We start from the raw sequence: 18,433 nt of genomic DNA, 5'->3' as shown, positions 1-18,433 counted from the left end.
GCACTGGCAGCCTGGAGCCTGCTGGGAGTTCTCTCTCTCTCTCTCTCTCTCTCTCTCTCTCTCTCTGCCCCTCCTCTACTTGTGCTGTCTCAAAATAAATAAATAAACTTTTAAAATAAAATAAAATAAAATAAAAAGACACTAATGACTCTATTTCCAGGAGTAAAGAGAGAGCTGATAGTCCCTGACATGATCTGGCAATAGAGATATGCAAAATATCTGCATGGGATACTCTGAACCCACCATTTGTAAGAAGCAAGGAGCTAGAAGGAACATTTTTGGAAACGTTCCTAAGTGCCCACACTAAGCTTTTGATAGCCAAGCATCTATTTCAGAAATCCTCCATCTCGAATACACATGGTGTCAACAACTGGCTAAGAGGCTCATGCCCTCCTTTTAGAAAGCCCTGGGTAACCTACATAACTGACTGCTAGAGTGACTCCACTTTCCCCATCCTGTGCCCTAAGTCCTGCTGTTAGGTTTCAAATTCACCAAAGAGTAAACCTGAGAAACCCTCAGCACCCAACCCACAGACCCCAATAAAGGCAGAGCCTCAGGTCAGCATCCTCTCCCCGTCTCTCTGTCCCTGACCTATAAAGATTAGACAGAAATAAACAGACTTGAGAATAGAGAAACAATAGAAAAAATCAATGGGTGGCTCAGTTGGTTGAGTGTCTGACTTCAGCTCAGGTCATGATCTCACGGTTTGGGAGTTCAAGCCCCACGTCGGGCTCTGTGCTGACAGCTCAGAGTGTGGTGCCTGCTTCAGATTCTGTCTCCCTCTCTCTCTCTCTGTCCCTCCCTTGCTCGCACTCTCTCTCTCTCTTTCTTAAAAATTAACATTAAAAAAATTTTTTTAATTTCAGAAATAGAAGAATCTAAATAAAAAAAATAGAAGATCTGAATAGCCCCTAGTCAATCAAGGTACACACTACACACATAATAAATCCAGTTAACTAGGTGAGTGCAACTAAACATTCAAGGAGCACAAACTCTTCCAGAAGTGGGAAAAAACAAGAAATTGGATAATCCCCAAAATACAAGTATTCCTTGACATTAGAAAATCCATCATTGCAATTTACTACATTGGATCACCTGAGTGGCTCAGTTGGTTGAGCATCCAACTCTTGAGTTTGGCTCAGGTCATGATACCAGGGTTGTGGGATCAAGCCCCATCTTGGGCTCCACTCTGCATCAGAGTCTGCTTGGGATTCTTTCTCTCTCCTTCTGCCCCTTTGCTTTCTAGTGATCTCTCTCTCTCTTTAAAATAAAAAGTAAATAAATAAAAATTAAATAAATAAGTAAATAAGTAATTTACCACATTAACAGATTAAAGGAAACCATATGATCATCTCAAAAGATGCAGATTTTACTACTGGTCAAGAAAATTTATTTATATATTTACTTTTTTATTTCTGAGAGAGAGAGAGAGAGAGAGAGAGAGCGTGAGCAGGAGAGGGGCAGAAAGAGAGGGAGACACAGAATCCGAAACAGGCTCTAGGCTCTGAGCTGGCTGTCAGCACAGAGCCTGACACAGGGCTCAAAATCACGAACTGTGAAATCATGACCTGAGCCGAAGTTGGACGCTTAACCGACTGAGCCACCCAGGCACCCCGAAAATTTATTTTTTAAAAAAGAGAAAAAGACACATTCCATTATATTCATCGTCATTTTTATTGGACTACACCATCATAAAGCATACATGATGGACAGGTCACAAATGATTATATCAACAATACCTAACAGTTATGTAGCACTTGAAAGCTTGCAAGTCACTTTGCATCCATTATCTACATAATCTAGCCACTCTGAAGGAGGTATTACATTTTCAAAAACATATAAATGAGGAAACAGATTTAAAAGGATGAAGTGATTTGTCCCAAATCCCTGTTATTTTCCTTCTTTATTTTGTAGGTTCTCTATGACAGCCTGTGTTATATATCAAATAAAATGAACAAATATTTACATATAGGTAATACATAATAGAAAATACCCACAAAAATTCTTAATTAAAATTCTCCAGTGGTTTTTACATGCTCTTGGAACGAATATAATTGAAAAAAATTAACCCTGTTGTTTATATTCTTAATCCTATCTATCTTCCCTTCTGAAATTCGTAATCTACAATTAAATACTAGTGTTTCCTCAACTTAAAAACTATAGTGAGTTAAAAGCTAGGTGAAGCTTGCAGCCTGGTAGTTTCTACCTACCCACCTGGCAAGTTATATTTGAGGAACAAATGAACATTCCTCTTGGTCCTTAATCCTAACTGGCTGCAAATGACCTACATACACCACAAGGCTTTGACCACTTGACCGTGATTTTGGTGTCAAATGAAAGGATGTCACGGGACATATATAGTAGTATTTTTCCCTATTTCTCCAAAGTATAGACATTATGTATAAAACTGCATAAGATGGTTCTGAAAGGTGGAGAGAGTACAGATTGGTCCTTCTTCAGGACCTGAAGAACAACACAGTGCCAAGTTCCTTGGGTCTTTTTTTTTTTCTCCATCTATCCCAGACCAGATTCTGATGAGGCTGGCAAATGAGAAACGTCAATGGGCACAGGCCAAAAAAAGGCCCAAGGAAAGTCTTCTTTCTAGACAAAGGATGAGGAAAGAAGGAGCCTAGTAAGACAGACAATTTTTAGACAATCCCCATCCTACTCCAGCAGACACCAAAGACCAACTTGGGAGCCTACACTTCTACCCTCACCAGTCAGTCATGAGGCTCCCCAATGCTTCACCCCCACGCCACACTGGTGGCGGAGAGGTGCGAGTCAGGGACAGAGTTTTCAAAACCAACCCCTTCCCATTCCACCCTGGCAGTGTCACAGACCACGTGGGGAGAATAGGCCTGCAATTCCACCCAGAGACCAGATATTTCTTCCCCTCCTTACTGGTTTGGTGTCAGTAGAGGCCTGGTGGGGAGTTGTAACTCCGACCCCTACCCAGCAGTCGTGAGGACCCCATCCAGGTGTTAGTAAATGCCAATGTTGAACCTACATTTCTAACACCAATTTATAGTAATAAGACGGTCTCCCCTCAGCCCTTTCTCCACCAGAGCAGTGTCAGAGGAAGCCTGTCCAAACAGAAGCTTTGAGCAGGATACAGAGTCTCATAACATAACACTCAAAATGTCCAGTTTTCAACTGAAAATCGCCATCACACACAGAACCATGAAAATCTGAACTTGCATGCGAAGACTGCCACAGACACCCACGCTGAAATGACACAGATGCTAGAATTACCTGATAAAGATTTTAAAACAGCCATCATAAAATGCCTCAATGATCAATTACTAACACGTTTGACAATAATTTTAAAAAGTCTCAGTAAAAACAACAACAAACAAACAACCCCCCCCCCTCCAAATACAGAGAATCAAATGGAACTGAAAAACATAACTGAAATAAAACCCAGTGCTGGACTCAACATCAGAATGCAAGGGGCAGAGAAAGAATAAGCCAAGTTGAGGATAGAACAATATAAAATACCCAACCTGAACAACAGAGAGAAAATTACTATGGGCTGAGTTGTATGTCAACCACTCTAAACCCACCACCAATTCATGTTGAAGCCCTAACCCCTGATGTGACTGTATTTAAAGGGCTTTTAGAAAGTAATTGAGATTAAATGAGGTCATAAGTATGGGGTCTTAAGCTGATAGGATTGGTAGCCTTGTAAGAATAGAGAGAGAATTCTTTCCACACCACATGCATGGACTGAGGAAAGGCTGTGAGGACATAGCAAGAAGGAGGCCATCTACAGGCGAGGAAGAGAACCCTCTTACCAGAAACCAAATCAGCTGACGCATTGATCTTGGTCTTCCTGGCCTCTAAAACTGTGAGAAATTAATTTCTGTTGTGTGAGCCCCCCTATGGTATTTTGTTATGGGACCGCCAAACAGATTTGGGTACCCAGGAGAGGGGTGCTGCTCTAACCTTAAAATGTGGATGTATCTTTGGAACTGGGTAACAGGTAGAGTCTTGCAGTTTTGAGGTACATACTACCTCAAATGGTAGTATGTAATGGATATAAATGGATGTTAAAAGCCATTCTGATAAGATCTCAGACAGAAATGAGGATGACATTATTGGAAACTGGAAGGAAGGCAATCCTTGTTACACAGTGGCAAACAGTGTTTTAGTGTTTTGTGGAAGGTAGAGCTTGTGACTCTACAGATTTCAACACAGATTTCCAAGCAAAGTATTGAATGTGCAGCCTGGGTCCTCCCTCCTGCTTATCACAAAATATGAGAGGAGAGAGATGAACTGAAGAAGGAATTGTTAAGCAACAAAACAAAACCCTAGAACTTGGGAGATTTGGAAAATTCTGTCCACCCGTATTGCAAAACTTAGAAAGATTGTTCCGAAGAGAACACTAATGGCTGAACAACCACTAGAAAAAAAAATCATGGGTGTGATTAAGTTTAGCCTTCTTCACTGAAGCCAGGAATAAAAATGGGATTATATCAACAGAAACGCTACCAGCTGGGACTAAAGGGACAGGAAAACTAGACAAATGGAGGAAGATTGTCGGACTTCTTAGGTCCTACAGGACCAGACAATAGGGCTACTCAGCTAGACATGCTCTATGCTTCACAAAAAGTATGACTCAAAAGTCAATTTCAGGATCATCAGTTTGAAACCCCTCCTCAGTTTCAGAGGGTGAGGACATCGCCTCCATTTCAACAGTCAAAGTTTTGGAGGCAGAGCTGCCTGGCAGGGGCTTCGTGGTGGGACTGCTATACTGATGGGCCAAGAAAGTGGGGTCATTGCCTCAGTGGGTCTGTAAGGTGGAGCATCAGGCCAAAGAACATTGTTCTCAAGACTTAAGAGTTCAGAGAGTCTGTCTTGCTAGGTTTTGGACTTACTGGAGGCCTCTCACCCTTTCCTCCTTTCCTATTTCTCCCTTTTGGAATGAGAATAACTATCATATGCCTGTCCCACAATCATATTTTGGAAACACATAACTTATCTGGTTTCACAGGTTCACAGTTGGCCAAGAATTTTGCTTCAGGTTAAATTGCACTTCAAGCCTCACACATTTATGTGATATTTAGGTAAGAATTCAGACATGATGCTGGAATGAGTTAAGATCTGAGGGATTGCTAGGATGGAGCAAAGGTATCTTGCAGGAATATGAATTTGGGGGAGCCATGGGCAGAGTGCTGTGGGCTGAACTGTGTGTCCCCCAAAGTCATGTTGAAGTGTTAACTCTCTATGTGGTTATATTTGGACACGGAGCTTTTCAGAGGTAACTGAAATTAAATGAGGTCATAAAGCTGTAGTCCTAACCAGATAGGACTTATACCTTTACAGGAAGAGAAAGAGANTTTATTCAAAAAAAAAAAAAAAAAAAAAAAAAAAAAAAAAATGCTGTGTGAGGACACAGCAAGATGGCCTTCTGCAATCCAGGAAGAGAGCCCTCACCAGAGGCCAAAGCTAACACCTTGATCTGGGACTTCCCGGCCTCCAAAACTGAGAAATTCTGTTGTTTGAGCCACCCAGTCTACGGTGTTTTGTTATGGCAGCCTGAGCAGAGTGAGATAAAATATACTGGGGAGGGAGCGGGGAGGGGGGAGGGAAGGAAGAAAAACAGAGCCTCAGGAATCTGCGGAACTACAATCAAAGACCTAACAGTCATGCCATCGGGGGCCTGGAAGGAGAGAAGGAGTGAGGGCCAAAAAATGTATTCAAAGAAATGATGGCTAAATATTCCCCAAATATGGCAAAAAACATATGCCTATAGATTGAAGAAGTTCAGAAAACAGGATAAACTCGAAATCCACACTAAGACACGCAAACTAGGGAAAACTAAAAACACAATACTCAAAATGTGTGCCGTAACAACCTTCGAAGTTTCAATGAAAAAAATATATATATACAGGACGTCACCTGCTTCTATGCAAGAGTAAAATGGTGAAAGGTAAGTATTCCGGAGTCTTTTCAAGTCTTTCACAGTCCAAGATGCAGTGTCAGTTCTGGTCTACAACTAAATTTTACTATGGTATGAATAAGCCTAAAGTACTAACTACAGACAATTGAGGTAACATCTTTATAAATAAGCACATTCTCAGGTAACTTAGCTTCAAATAGATTGAAAGCATCAAAGGTCGCTTCTGTACTTTCTAGGCTGTCAGTCTTGACCCTTGGAGTTAACATGATTCTTAGTAGGCAGCAAATCAGTAAGCAAGATGTCAAAGACAAAAAGTGTAGAAGCAGACCGCCAGGCCAAACGTTCCTTGGCTTTAGGGAAGAAACTGCAACTGACCAACTAACAAGTCTGATGACTATTTCCCCAGGTGGGAGCACTCATTTGAGCACTTATCTTACTCACCATTTCTTGAGTTCATTCCCCCGGTTCTCTTTCTCTGTCCTTCCCATCTACCTTCTAAGTGCCCCTGTACTTGAGCCTAAGGACAACTTCCTTTTCACCTCCACTCCCAACCCTGGACAAACTCATTGTGAATTCTCAATCTCTTATTTCTGCCTCTGCAACTTCCCTCAAGAACCACACATCTCTTTAAAACTCCATCTCCTTAGCATTAAGAGACTACCCAGCCCAGACAAGATGTCTTCTTTCCATCATCGCACACCCTATTTCTCTCTCAAGGATTTGGAAGCTTACATACACCTTAGGGTGCTGGAAATAATCTCCCTCTTTCCCCAGGGAAATTCAAAGTCCTCTGTTGCACTGAAAAAAATGTAAAACTCCTCCTTCACATTNAATATGCCTTTGTAGCCCTCACACCATGTTTGGTAATTGTTCAATAAATATGTTCCAAATGCACCACCTTTAAATAGTCTTTATCCAGTATGAATTCTCTTTTGCTGGCCAAAGGCTGAATGCTCAGTAAAGGCTTTTCCATATTCTTTGGTTTTCCCTCCAGTATGAGTTTTCTGATGTTGAGAAAGGGATGAACTCTGGCTAAAAGCTTTTCCACATTCTTTACACTTATAGGGTTTTTCTCCAGTGTGAGTTTTCTGATGTTTTGTAAGAGATGAGCTCTGGCTGAAAGCTTTTCCACAATCCTTACACTTGTAAGGTTTCTCTCCAGTGTGTGTTCTCTGATGACGAATAAGGGCTGAGCGGTCACTGAAGGCTTTGGCACAATCATTGCATTTATAGGGTTTCTCCCCAGTGTGAGTTCTCTGGTGCTGAGTCAGGGCTGAACAGTAGCCAAAGGCTTTGCCACACTCGTTACACTCATAAGGCCTCTCCCCAGTATGAGTTCTCTGGTGCTGAATAAGGCCTGATCGATCACTAAAGGCTTTCCCACACTCATTACACTTATAGGGTTTCTCTCCAGTGTGAATGACCTGATGCTGGGTAAGGAATGTGCTTTGGCTAAAGGCCTTCCCACATTCATTACACTCATAAGGTTTCTCTCCAGTATGAATTCGCTGATGTTGAGTGAGGTATGAGCTCTGATTAAAGGCCTTCCCACATTCATTGCATTCATAGGGTTTCTCTCCAGTATGAATTATATGGTGCCGAATAAGGGCAGAGCGGTGACTGAAGGCTTTCCCACATTCATTACATTCGTAGGGTTTCTCTCCAGTATGAATTCTCTGGTGTAGAGTAAGGTGTATACTCTGGCTAAAAGCTTTACCACATTCATTACATTCGTAGGGTTTTTCTCCTGTGTGAATTCTCTGATGCAAGACAAAAGCTGAGTAGTAACTAAAGGCTTTCTCACACTCATTACACTTCCAAGGTTTCTTTTCTGCACAAATTTTCTCGTGCCTCATTAGATCTGAATTTTGTTTTAAGTTCTTTTTAAATGAATCACAGTTATGTAGTCTCTCTCCTTGCTGTTGAACAAGTAATGACCTTCGACTAAAACTTCTCCCAAATTCATCACACTGGTAGCTTCTCTCCCCAGAAGATTTCTTCTGAGTGACAACCTCCTGTACTAAATGTTTCTCATGGTTTTCCTGCTGACTCTCTGACGAATCCTCATAGTCATTGGAACCTTCCTTTGGAAATCTTGCTATTAACACAGCAGGGGCTGATTCTTCTTCAGAAATATCCTGCTCTGGAGTTAGGTCCTTACTCTCTGGTCTTGTCTCCCAGTCTGAAAGAAACAAAATTACACATGTATCATTTCCTACATAGGAAAGAAAAATAATTGCTGTGGTAGGAAAATAATGAAAGGCAAAATGAAAAAACACTTATAGGAAACATAGGAACTTGAAAGCTCTCAAAAATAGCTTTGCAGGGGCACCTGCAAAAGTGGCTCAGTCAGTTAAGCGTCTGACTTCGGTGCAGGTCATGATCTTGTGGTCTATGGGTTCGAGCCCCACGTCGGGCTCTGTGCTGACAGCTCAGAGCCTGGAGCCTGCTTCAGATTCTCTGTCTCCCTCTCTCCCTGCCCCTCCCCCAACACACTCTGTCTCTCTCACAAGTAAACATTAAAAAACTAAAAAAAAATAGCTTTGCAATCTTGAGAGAACACAAGAAAAGAAAGATGACTGGACAAAGAAGTTCAGTTGCACAAGAGGAAGAGAGTGAGCAGGTACTTAAAATTCCTCTACCTTGTAGGGGAGGAGAGGAGAAAGAAATACAGAGAACAAGATTAAAGAGAGGTGATGTGGGGAAATGGCAGATAAGGTTTTAAAAACGGTGTGGCAGAGACAGAGAAAGACAGTCTCTCAGGGACTGCCCACTATTATCTCCTCACTGGAGCTTCTGCACTTCAGGCCTTGAGAATAACCACCATTAGCTGATCTCCTTGCTACCGATCCTTCCCCATCCTAGATTTCCCAACCACTGCTAACAGACTAACCTTCAAAACTGTCGCTGTTAAACAAAAATCTATGGTGGTTCTGTTGCCTCAAGATGAGACACAGATTCTCTAAGCTAGCATTCAAAGTGGTCCAGGTCAACAAATTTACACATCACAAAGCGTAGTGATTAAGAAGTAACTGATCACCTCTGATTGCCCCATACCCAACAAACTATAAACAATTAAACAGAATGAAGTTTAAAAAAAAATGAGGAGCGCCTGGGTGGCTCAGTCAGTTAAGCGTCCAGCTCTTGATTTCGGCTCAGGTCATGATCTTGTGGTTTGTAAGTTCGAGCCTCTCTGCACTGACAGTGCAGAGCCTGCTTGGGATTCTCTCTCCCTCTCTATATACCCATCCCCTGATCATGCATGCTCCCTCTCTCTCAAAATAAATAAATAAACTTAAAAAAATATGTTAAAAAAAATGAGTAGCATGTAGAGAGGAGAAGGTCAAATCCCTAGATGCTCAGATTGGTTCCCAACTTGTCAAGATACCTGCTCCAAATCCTAGGCTTCCGAGTAAGAGTTTTGGGAGAAAAGCTAAAAATGCTAAAAATGTTTATTTCCAGGCTTAAACAGTCTTTAATAGCCATCCCAACCATGACTCTACATGAAATAAATCAATATAATACAATGTTCTCAGGTACATATCATAATCAGGGAAGTGCCTGGGATTTTCAAAAGCAAATAGGTAGAAATAGGCTAAAGGCAAATGGACTTCCAGCTAAGGGGAATGAAGGAATTAAATCCCCAAACATTCATGGAGAACACACAGTTAGTGGGGGAAAATAAAAGACTGCTTGTCTGGTGTTAAGGGTTCAAGCTGGAGAAAAAAGAAGAGAAAATGGTTAGGCAGGTAGTAACAGAAATTTTGGAAGCAGGTAGAAGAATACAGAACTGGCAGAGTGGGGAGTCTAGAGGTGATATGCTGCCTCAGTTAGAGAAGGATAAGACTAAAGAAAGTATAATTAGCTGGCAGTCTATTGTAGTATCTAGTATGACAGAAATGATCAGGTCAAATTCATGGTATCTTTCAAAAAAAGCTACCAGGACTTAATCAATAGTTATCATTGGCTTAGCATTTGGCTAGGTACTAGTCTAAGCATTTCTCTTGGATTATTTCATTTGGCCCTCATGACAACCCTAGGAGTTAAGTGCTATCATTATCCTCATTTTACTGTTGGGGAATTGGAGTCACAGAGAGGATAATTCACTTGTTAAAGGTCACAGGGCTAGTAAGTAGTTGAGATCGGCTTTGAATACAGAGTGGTTTCAAAATCTGCACTCACCCATGATACTCTGCTGCCTCCATTTACATAAAGAGAAAGGCAAGGGGAAACTCAGAGATTGATTTTTAGTCAATCTGTGACAATCCGGTCTGAGACAAGAAGTCACCTTATACAGCAGAGATAAAAAGTATATGAAAAAGCCTAGTTTAAAGCCTAACACCTAAGCATATAATTAACAAATATTAAAATGTTGATTTCATTGTACCTTATTTGGGGAAAAGAATTGGTTTGAAAGGGTGGAAAGTATTACTTTCTAAAAAACATTTTTTTTAAATTATGAATTTTAATATATGACCATCCACAGAGCTGGAGTGCGGTATGGGAAAAGACTTCAACTCTTCCACGGGTCTCACAAAATCTGGAAAGGCTCCTCCACAAGCGCTTTGAAGATGCTTTGGTCTGGGTTTGATCCCATTGACCATCTGGGTTTTACGTCATCACTCACCTGAAGGAGTTGCTTTTGAGACTTCTCTCTCCAGCTCCTTTCCACACTCCAACTGAGAGATTGCATCAGGCTTAGAAATTGGAAGCCCTGTTCATGGGAAAAGAAAAATTAGTTTGGTCAAGAGTTCAGTATTATTTCCTTGGTTGTTAGGGGAGACAGCGTAAGAGAAAGAGAGAGGTCAGTTCCAGATTTCTCCCTCAACAGTGCTCAGAAGAAGGCAGGAAGATGTATATGAGGTCTATTTGAAATTTTTTAATGTTCTTTTTATTTATTTCTGATACAGATAGTGTGAGCAGGGGAAGGTCAGAGAGAGAGGGAGACACAGAATCTGAAGCCGGCTCAAGGCTCTGAACTGGCTGTCAGCACAGAGCCTGACATGGGGCTCGAACCCACAAACCATGAGATCAAGACCTGGGCCAAAGTCAGACACTTAACCGACTGAGCCACCCAGGGGCCCCTAAGCACCCATTTCTTAAGAGGTATCTTCATTAGAATTTCATCTCAACATCCTTGGTCATGGCATAGAGAAGGATGCTACCACCTAGGCAAGTACAATCAAAAGGTGTCCATCTTAACTCTGGGAGGGTTAAACATACATCCAGAAACAAAAGTAGACATTGGCTGCCTCAGGACTTGCACAACGATTAAGAATCCTTGAATCTAAGAACCTCAGAGTTCCTAGGAACTAAGGAAGCAAAGACGCTACACTGGGTAAGTTCAAAGTTGGGGGGCGGGCGTGTCCTTACCCAGCAAGACCAGATTCCTGTGCTTCTCAGGCACATCTCCCCGAGGAGGATTCAGCTGCTCCCACTGGGTGAGAGCCTCGGCCATATCCCTGATCACCAATGACTCCTGAAAAACCAAACACACCAGTGCTCACCAGGGGATCTTCCAGAAGCTTCTGAGAAGCATTAAAGCTGACAGCATAAGAGAAAGAAGAGAGGAAGGACAGGCGGGTTAGACAAAATGACCCCTAACATCCCTTCCAGCAGTAAGATTCTCTGGTATATCTGTAGCCACAGACTCATTCCCTGCCCCCGTGCATCAGAATTCCACGTAACCTGAAAGGATGGAACCTTCATTGTAAAATCTGAAGGTGCCAAGTTATTAGTTTATGTATTAATAAATTAAATTATAGAACTACAGAAATCCTTACCTTTTAGACATGGGAAAGTGGAGAAAATATAATTATGAGTTATCTATGTCCTTTGTGGTATGGTTTTAAAATATAAAGTGTTCAAGAAATAGGAAATACTTTTCTCTCTAGTTTTCCCTTGAGAACACAATCAGTCCAATACCTATTAAAAATTAAGATGTTTGCTACACGTCACAGAATATATACTTATTTGTAAAACAGTGTCACAAGCCCAAATTATGAAAGTTCCAAAGTGCTCTCACCATTTCTCATAATGGCCCAGATCAGTCTGGAAACCCCCACCCCCGCCCCATCTACCTTCTACCGTATCTTACACTACTGCCCCCACATTCCCTGTGCTCCAGTTGGTGGCTGCCTTTCAGCTGCTTGAAATGTGTGCCACATACCCTTTTACCCCGTTATACACGTCTCTTCCTGTTCTTCCTGCTCTCCCTCTGTCCCTTCCTTTCAGCTATTTTAATCCTACTCACACTTAAGATCTCAACTGAGGTGTTACCTCCTAAGGGAAGCCTTCCCTGACTCTCTGGGTTGTAGCACCATGTTCTTTCATTTTCCTTGGGTTTTGCCCACACTGAGGGGACTTTGTGATTAACGTCTGTGTCTCCTGTTAGACCGTAAGCTTCACGAGAACAGAGGCTGACCGGGTCTAATTTTACTCACTGAAGCTACCCTATTATCTGGCATAGCGCAGGGACACTAAGTATGTGTCAAATAGCTGAAGGAAGGAACACATGAAGAATTACTAGAAACAAGTTTAAACGGGATGTACTATAAATGTGTGCATGGGAGGGGGTGCTTGGATGGCTTGGCTAAGCATCTGACTCTTGATTTCAACTCAGGTCATGATCTCACAGTTCATGAGTTTAAGCCCCACATCAGGCTGTATGCTGATAGTGTGGAGCCTGCTTGGGATTCTGTCTCCCTCTCTCGGTCCCTCTCCCACTCGCTCGTTCTCAAAAAAAGTATGTATGGGAACAGAAGTGGGGAGGAGAAGAGAAGCATATCAGACATTGCAAACACTGTAGGAGTGCAAGCCTAACCTTGATCTAGATGATAGGCACAAAGTTCAGACTGTACTAAAATGTAGGGAAAGGGAACAGAGTAGGTAATGGTCCTCTGAATATATAGCTGAATCAATTATAAGTCAGATGCTTAATAATTTTTCTAATTCTATACAACAAAAATCTCTGTACAACTTTAATTTGTGGTATGTTAAAATAGACCAGTATTTGTGATGCTAGCAAATGAAACAGCCTTGTCTCTCTTTGAACCACCACTTTTTACCAAGGGTACCTGAACGTACAAATGAAAATACGGGATAATTTTGCTTGTAGTAGCATTCTAACATTTATGATACAGCCCTCCAAAAACAACTGGTAAAAACAATTCACGTAATAAAATAAAGTTAAAAGAACTACCTACTTGAAAATCCCCTGCTGGAAAGAATTTAATTCTTTATTTTAATATTTGAAGTATAAAATCACTACACCTTTTTTTAGGCTTTTTAAAAAAATGTTTATTTATTTTTGAGAAGGGAGAAGGGCAGAGAAACAGGGGTCAGAGGATCCGAAGCGGGCTCTGTGCTGACAGGGGACAGCCCAATGCGAGCCTTGAACTCACGAACTGTAAAATCATGACCTGAGCCAAAGTCGGAAGCTTAACTAACTGAGCCACCCAGGCACCTCTATTTAAGCTTATGGTCCCTTAAGACCATATGCCTCAGGAGTGTTCACACAGCAATACAATTTGTATAGTCTTCTCTCTTTACAAACAATGCAAACAGTTTGCCTGGAAGTTCCTTGCAGACCTTAGGTCCCTGAGAAAACCGCAGCAATCGAACTTGTTTATGGAGTTGCTACCCAGTGTGCATGTGCTGGGGCGGGAAGACACAGGAAGATGAACCAGAAACCATCCAGCAGATGCCACCTTCTCCCCTTTCCTCTGAAAGAGATCGACAAATTCAGATCAGAGTCCCCAGCATTTAAGCCCCGTGCGCTATGAGGCAGGTCTTAAGTGGTCAAACAGTCCCAATGCCTTCACTACAGAGTCTGCCATTCTCCCGTCATCTGAGGCCAGATCCTGCGGAAGCATCTAGATTAATTTCCCTTCAATCCGAGAGAGGAATGTTTCATCTTAGGCCTCTACAAACTTTCATGGGGCTTTATTTACCTTTGGAATAAGACCCAGTATAAGTTTTCTTATTATAGTCTGGCTACAACGAACCTAAGCTTCCCTTACCATACTCCAGCTCACTCTACAGTGACACACACACACCCTTTGAAGACCTCCAACTCACTTACAGGCTTTGAGCCTAAGCTGTTCTCTCTCTTGGAATAATTCTGTATTCTATTCTCCAATTACCTACTCTCATTTTTTCCAAAGTGCAGCTTCTAACCCCATATTTTTATCCCAAGTACTCTAGAGGATGGAAAAAAAAAAAAGGAAAACCTCTTCTATGGCCTTTTATGACTTGTCTGTACCAGTCATTTCTGTATGAAACGACTTTCATTTTTGCTGATTATCTTTTTGCTGATTAACTATTTTTCTTATCTCTATCGTATTTTCTCAGTACATTTCATGAGGCAGGGAAGACTGGCTTTTATTACTTTGCATCTGACCATGAGGCCAATGAAGGTACCGAAGAGTTAGTAAGAGTGAATCAAGCACAAAGTGGGTTGAGAGAAGTAATGCTGGAGGGGAAGTTCTGCATGAGTAAGGAGCATTTACTGTCAGGCTCATCACTCATCATTTTATCAGGATGAACCCAGTGGTCTATGAATCAGAGCTGAGCAATTCCATAACAATGGCAGAAACTGTATCCCTGTTCTGAGAACAAAAGGAAAAAAAAAAAAAAGAAAGAAAACTAAACCCACCTGGGATGCAGGGGTCAGCAGCACAGTGGTCATGCCATTTCCTTTTGGGTTTCCAGCACGGGGAAGGTCTAAGTCCTCAGAAAGTGACCCTACAAGTGGAGATAGGAGCTGTGACGATTACTCTTGCCTTGCAGTACACTTGCAGAAACTTCCATACACTGCTACTTGTCACCTAAGAAAAGTCAACACAGGAAATCATGGGACAATCCCACAACATCCCTGAATCAAGACAAACATGACCTCCTAACCTCTGCCCTTAAATTCTAGTAGAACTCTGCGGTGAAAATCTAGACACATAAACTAAATACATATTTCTATTTATCATCTACTGAATGACAAAGTAATACTCAAAGTCTGTCTGTCCATCCGTTCCTCAATGATTCATTCCTGTTCTGTTCCAGAATCACAGGATGAAAGAAGACTAGTTAAATTCAGATACAATACTGGCTTTTCAGATACAATACTGGCATTCTTAGAAAAGCGATGGGTCTCAAAGGAGAAAAAAAAATCCAGTGTTCTAAACAAATCCCGTGACTTCTAGAATCCTCACTTCCCATCTGTAAATGGGGATAACAATCTCCTTTCTACCACCTTATAGGGTTCCTGTGAGAACAAAATGAAGTCATTATCAAAAGCCAAATTGTCAGATCTGGTGATTTGGGGGACAAGGGAGGCACATAACATCCCCAAGACGAGCAGGGCAATGGTGCCGCGGGCTCTTCCTCAAAACCCCAACGGGCAACCAACCAGTTGGAAAGAGCGGTCGTCTCACAGAGAAGACGTGATGCTTCTTCCAGAGCCAGCCCCAGCCAGAGGGCAGCCTTTCCCCTCTTTTCTCTCCAGCAGGTTCTGCGGCTGCATCCCTCCGAAATTCTCACCTCTGCCCCCAGGGTCCATGGAGACTCCCTCCCCTGGCCCGCGCGGGCGACGACTGCCGCGGGAGAAGGGCGCAGCGAACGCGCGAGGGACCCCGGGCGTCCACCGCTGTGGTGCACTCAGAGGCCCGGGAACGCGCGCGCGACCCTCTCAGGGCAGCCTGGCGCCACCCCGGGGCCCTCCCGCCGCCCTCCTTCCCGCCACCCAGACGGGGAAAGGCCAGCGCTTAGGCCTCCTAGACCCCAGGATCGACCTCCCGCACCACGCAGGAGCAGCCCCGGCCTAGCAACAAAGGCATCTAGGAGCCGGCCGGGCCAAGTTGCGCCGGCCTGATCTCGAGGCTGAACTACGACTCCCAGAATCCTCCGCGGGGCGAGGTCACGTCACCGGTAGCCGCTTCCCAGAGGACTCTGCGGGACGCGGGCCAGGCGGACCTACCCCCTCCGGGCTGGCGCTCCATCGAAGTTGTGCGGTTACCGGATCTCCAAGACGGGCCCTTCAGAAACCTGTGTTAGGCCGCTCCTTGGATGCGGACTCTGGGCCCCGGCAGATGTATTCGGTCGCACTAACCCCCGCCTCGCAGAGGACGTTCACTGCCCCGCAACTGCGACCAGCCAAGGGCACCACCCCCGACCTATCCTGGATTCCCTCTTTACCCGTGGTCCTTCCTCAGGAGGGAGGCGCCCGCATCCATCGCTTTCTTTCTGCGCCTTCATGGTATTAATTCGCCCATTGTGGCGGGGACAGCTGATATCAAGTAACCGGGGGTGTGCATTCCAGACTGCATCTCTGAATATGGAAAAGTGGAATCTCAGTGCTGGAAATCCCCTCAGCCCAAGAAGTTATTAGTTAATAACTGGCACCGTTAACCTCAAGGTGACTGGATCATGAAAGTCTCAAGAACAGAGAAGTTCGAGGAGCTGCCAGCTGGGATTGGGTGTATCTCAGGATGGTGTATGTTCACACGCATCTTCCCACAATAAAGTAGCCACTTTTCTTTCTGGTTCAAATTCCCAAAAAAGAAAATCCAGTTAGCCTAACAGGCTAATTAGCCCAAAATGTCCAATTGCCCTTTCTCTAAAGCCCCTCGCTTTTAGGTAGGCGTAACGCTTCCTAGAGTTAAGATTATATTTATCATCCCTATCTCTTGCCAGGGAAACGAGAGCAAAGTGATTCTTAAAGGGAAGAGGAAAGCGCCTCCATGCTGGCTGGAACACAAGTCATCATGGACCACGTGAACAAAGTTAACACTCTAGAAATGGTAAACCAGCAGGATACAAGGAATTGAGCCCCTGACAATTTGGTGGAACAGAGCTTGGGCTTTAATGTGAGATGTAAACTCCATTTTGTATAAGCCACTATTACACTAGGTTTCTGCTTTATGGATAGCTACGCTTCTCTCATAACTGGTTTAAAAGTTTGGCTGCTTTTGGTCCAATGAGTGAGGACTGAGGAGAGAGGGCATGTGATAGAGAACACAGCCCTACCAGCTCAAAACAGCTGGAAGGAGCCCCGGCCCCCTCCATCAGCAAGAAATATACCGCGAGCATTTTATTTCAAAAAATTGTGTGTGCAAGGCACCACAAGTTGACTTGTCTGGAACACCTGGGAATACCTTCCCTCCTTTTGTTAACCAGCCACATCACAGAAATCCCCCTTTTGTTACCCAATCAATGGGCAGGTCTCAGCTTTCCTCTCACTTTACCCATCACCAACACTTGGTAAAACTCACTACAGGGGCGTGTGGGTGGCTCGGTCTGTTAAGTGTCCGATTTCAGCTCAGGTCATGATCTCACAGTTCGTGGATTCGAGCCCCACACGTCGGTTTCTGTGCTGAATGCTTGCTCACAGCCTGGAGCCTGCTTTGGATTCTGTGTCTCCTCTCTCTGCCCCTCTCCTGTTCACACTCTGTCTCACTCTGTCTCTCAAAAATACATAAAGGTAAAAAAAATAAATAAAAAATAAATAAAACTCACTACACCCTCTTCCTGGAAAAACTCTCTGGTTTTCCTCCGTGACGGGTCACTCCTTCTCAGTCTTTAAGTAGACACTCCTCCCCAGTCTCTAAACCAGTGGTTCTCAAACTGTACCATGATCAGAATCACCTGGAAGGCTTGTTAAAACAGTGCTGACCTCAACCCTTATTCAGGATTCTGGAGTGGGACCTGAGAATTTGCATTCCTAACAAGTTCCCAAGGGATGCTGAAGCTGTTCATTTGGAAACCAACTAAATACTGGAATGTCCCAGAGCTCAATCCTTGGGCCACTCTTCTTTTTCTGTGAATACTTTTTAGTAATCTTGTTCAGCCTAGATGTTCTAAATCCCATCCAAATGTGATCAACTCCCAATTTATATGTCTAGCTTGGGTTTCTCTGACCTTGAGCTCTCTCCTCAACTCCTTACTTTTTAAATAAATGTCTCAAATATAGGATGTTCAAACTGAACTTTTGATGTCCTTCCTCCCCAGTATCATAACTCTTACTCCTGCAGTTTTCCCTACTTCAGTAAACGGCAGCTCGTCCTTCTGGTTGCTCAGTTCAAACACCTTGGAGTCATCATTCTCTTTATCGCACGATCCACATCCAGTTCCTCTGCAAATCCTGTTGGCTGTACTCTGCAAATACATACAGAATCTGACCACTTCTCACCGCCTCTAGTGCTGCCACCCTGGTCTAAGCACCCATCATCTGTTGCCTGGATCACTACAAATGTCTGCTAACTGGCCTCACTCCTACTCTTCTCAACACACTTGCTCTCCTATCTCCAAACAAAGCCTAAGTCCTTACAATGGCCCACAGAGCCCTTCAAAATCTGCCTCATCCACACGAACTCTTTGATCTCATCTTCTACCACTCTCCCCTTATTTGTTCTGCTACAGCCATACTGACCTGTCATTCTTCAATTGAGTGAAGCCTTTGTGCTGTTTCTCTGCCTGGACAGACATCCTGGGTAAATACAGGTATCCACCGAGCTTGTCTCTCACCTCCAGGCCTTTGTT

At 43.3% G+C, this 18,433-nt stretch overlaps 1 protein-coding gene across 2 annotated transcripts; it reads right to left on the bottom strand.

Moving 5' to 3' along the window:
* Nucleotides 1-6,745: 6,745 nt before the first annotated feature.
* ZNF892 (zinc finger protein 892) lies at nt 6,746-15,766 on the bottom strand. Of its 2 annotated transcripts, none has more exons than XM_077773507.1 (5): nt 15,437-15,766; nt 14,559-14,730; nt 11,276-11,381; nt 10,530-10,616; nt 6,746-8,084 (listed from the first exon to the last, which is right to left on the bottom strand). In XM_077773507.1, exons 2-5 carry the CDS (start codon nt 14,589-14,591, stop codon nt 6,814-6,816), a joined length of 1,497 nt encoding a protein of 498 aa, XP_077629633.1. In that variant the 5' UTR covers nt 14,592-14,730; nt 15,437-15,766; the 3' UTR covers nt 6,746-6,813. The 2 variants fall into 2 exon arrangements, with proteins under 2 accessions (XP_077629633.1, XP_077629632.1); XM_077773506.1 differs by having other exon boundaries at nt 14,559-14,647.
* Between the last annotated feature and the right edge of the window lie 2,667 nt (nt 15,767-18,433).

The sequence above is a fragment of the Crocuta crocuta genome, unplaced genomic scaffold, assembly GCF_008692635.1.
Source record: "Crocuta crocuta isolate KB4526 unplaced genomic scaffold, BGI_CrCroc_1.0 scaffold67, whole genome shotgun sequence".
Classification (NCBI taxonomy): Eukaryota; Metazoa; Chordata; class Mammalia; order Carnivora; family Hyaenidae; genus Crocuta; species Crocuta crocuta.
Note: the sequence above shows the minus strand (reverse complement) of the source record. Positions and strands in the feature narration are given on the sequence as shown.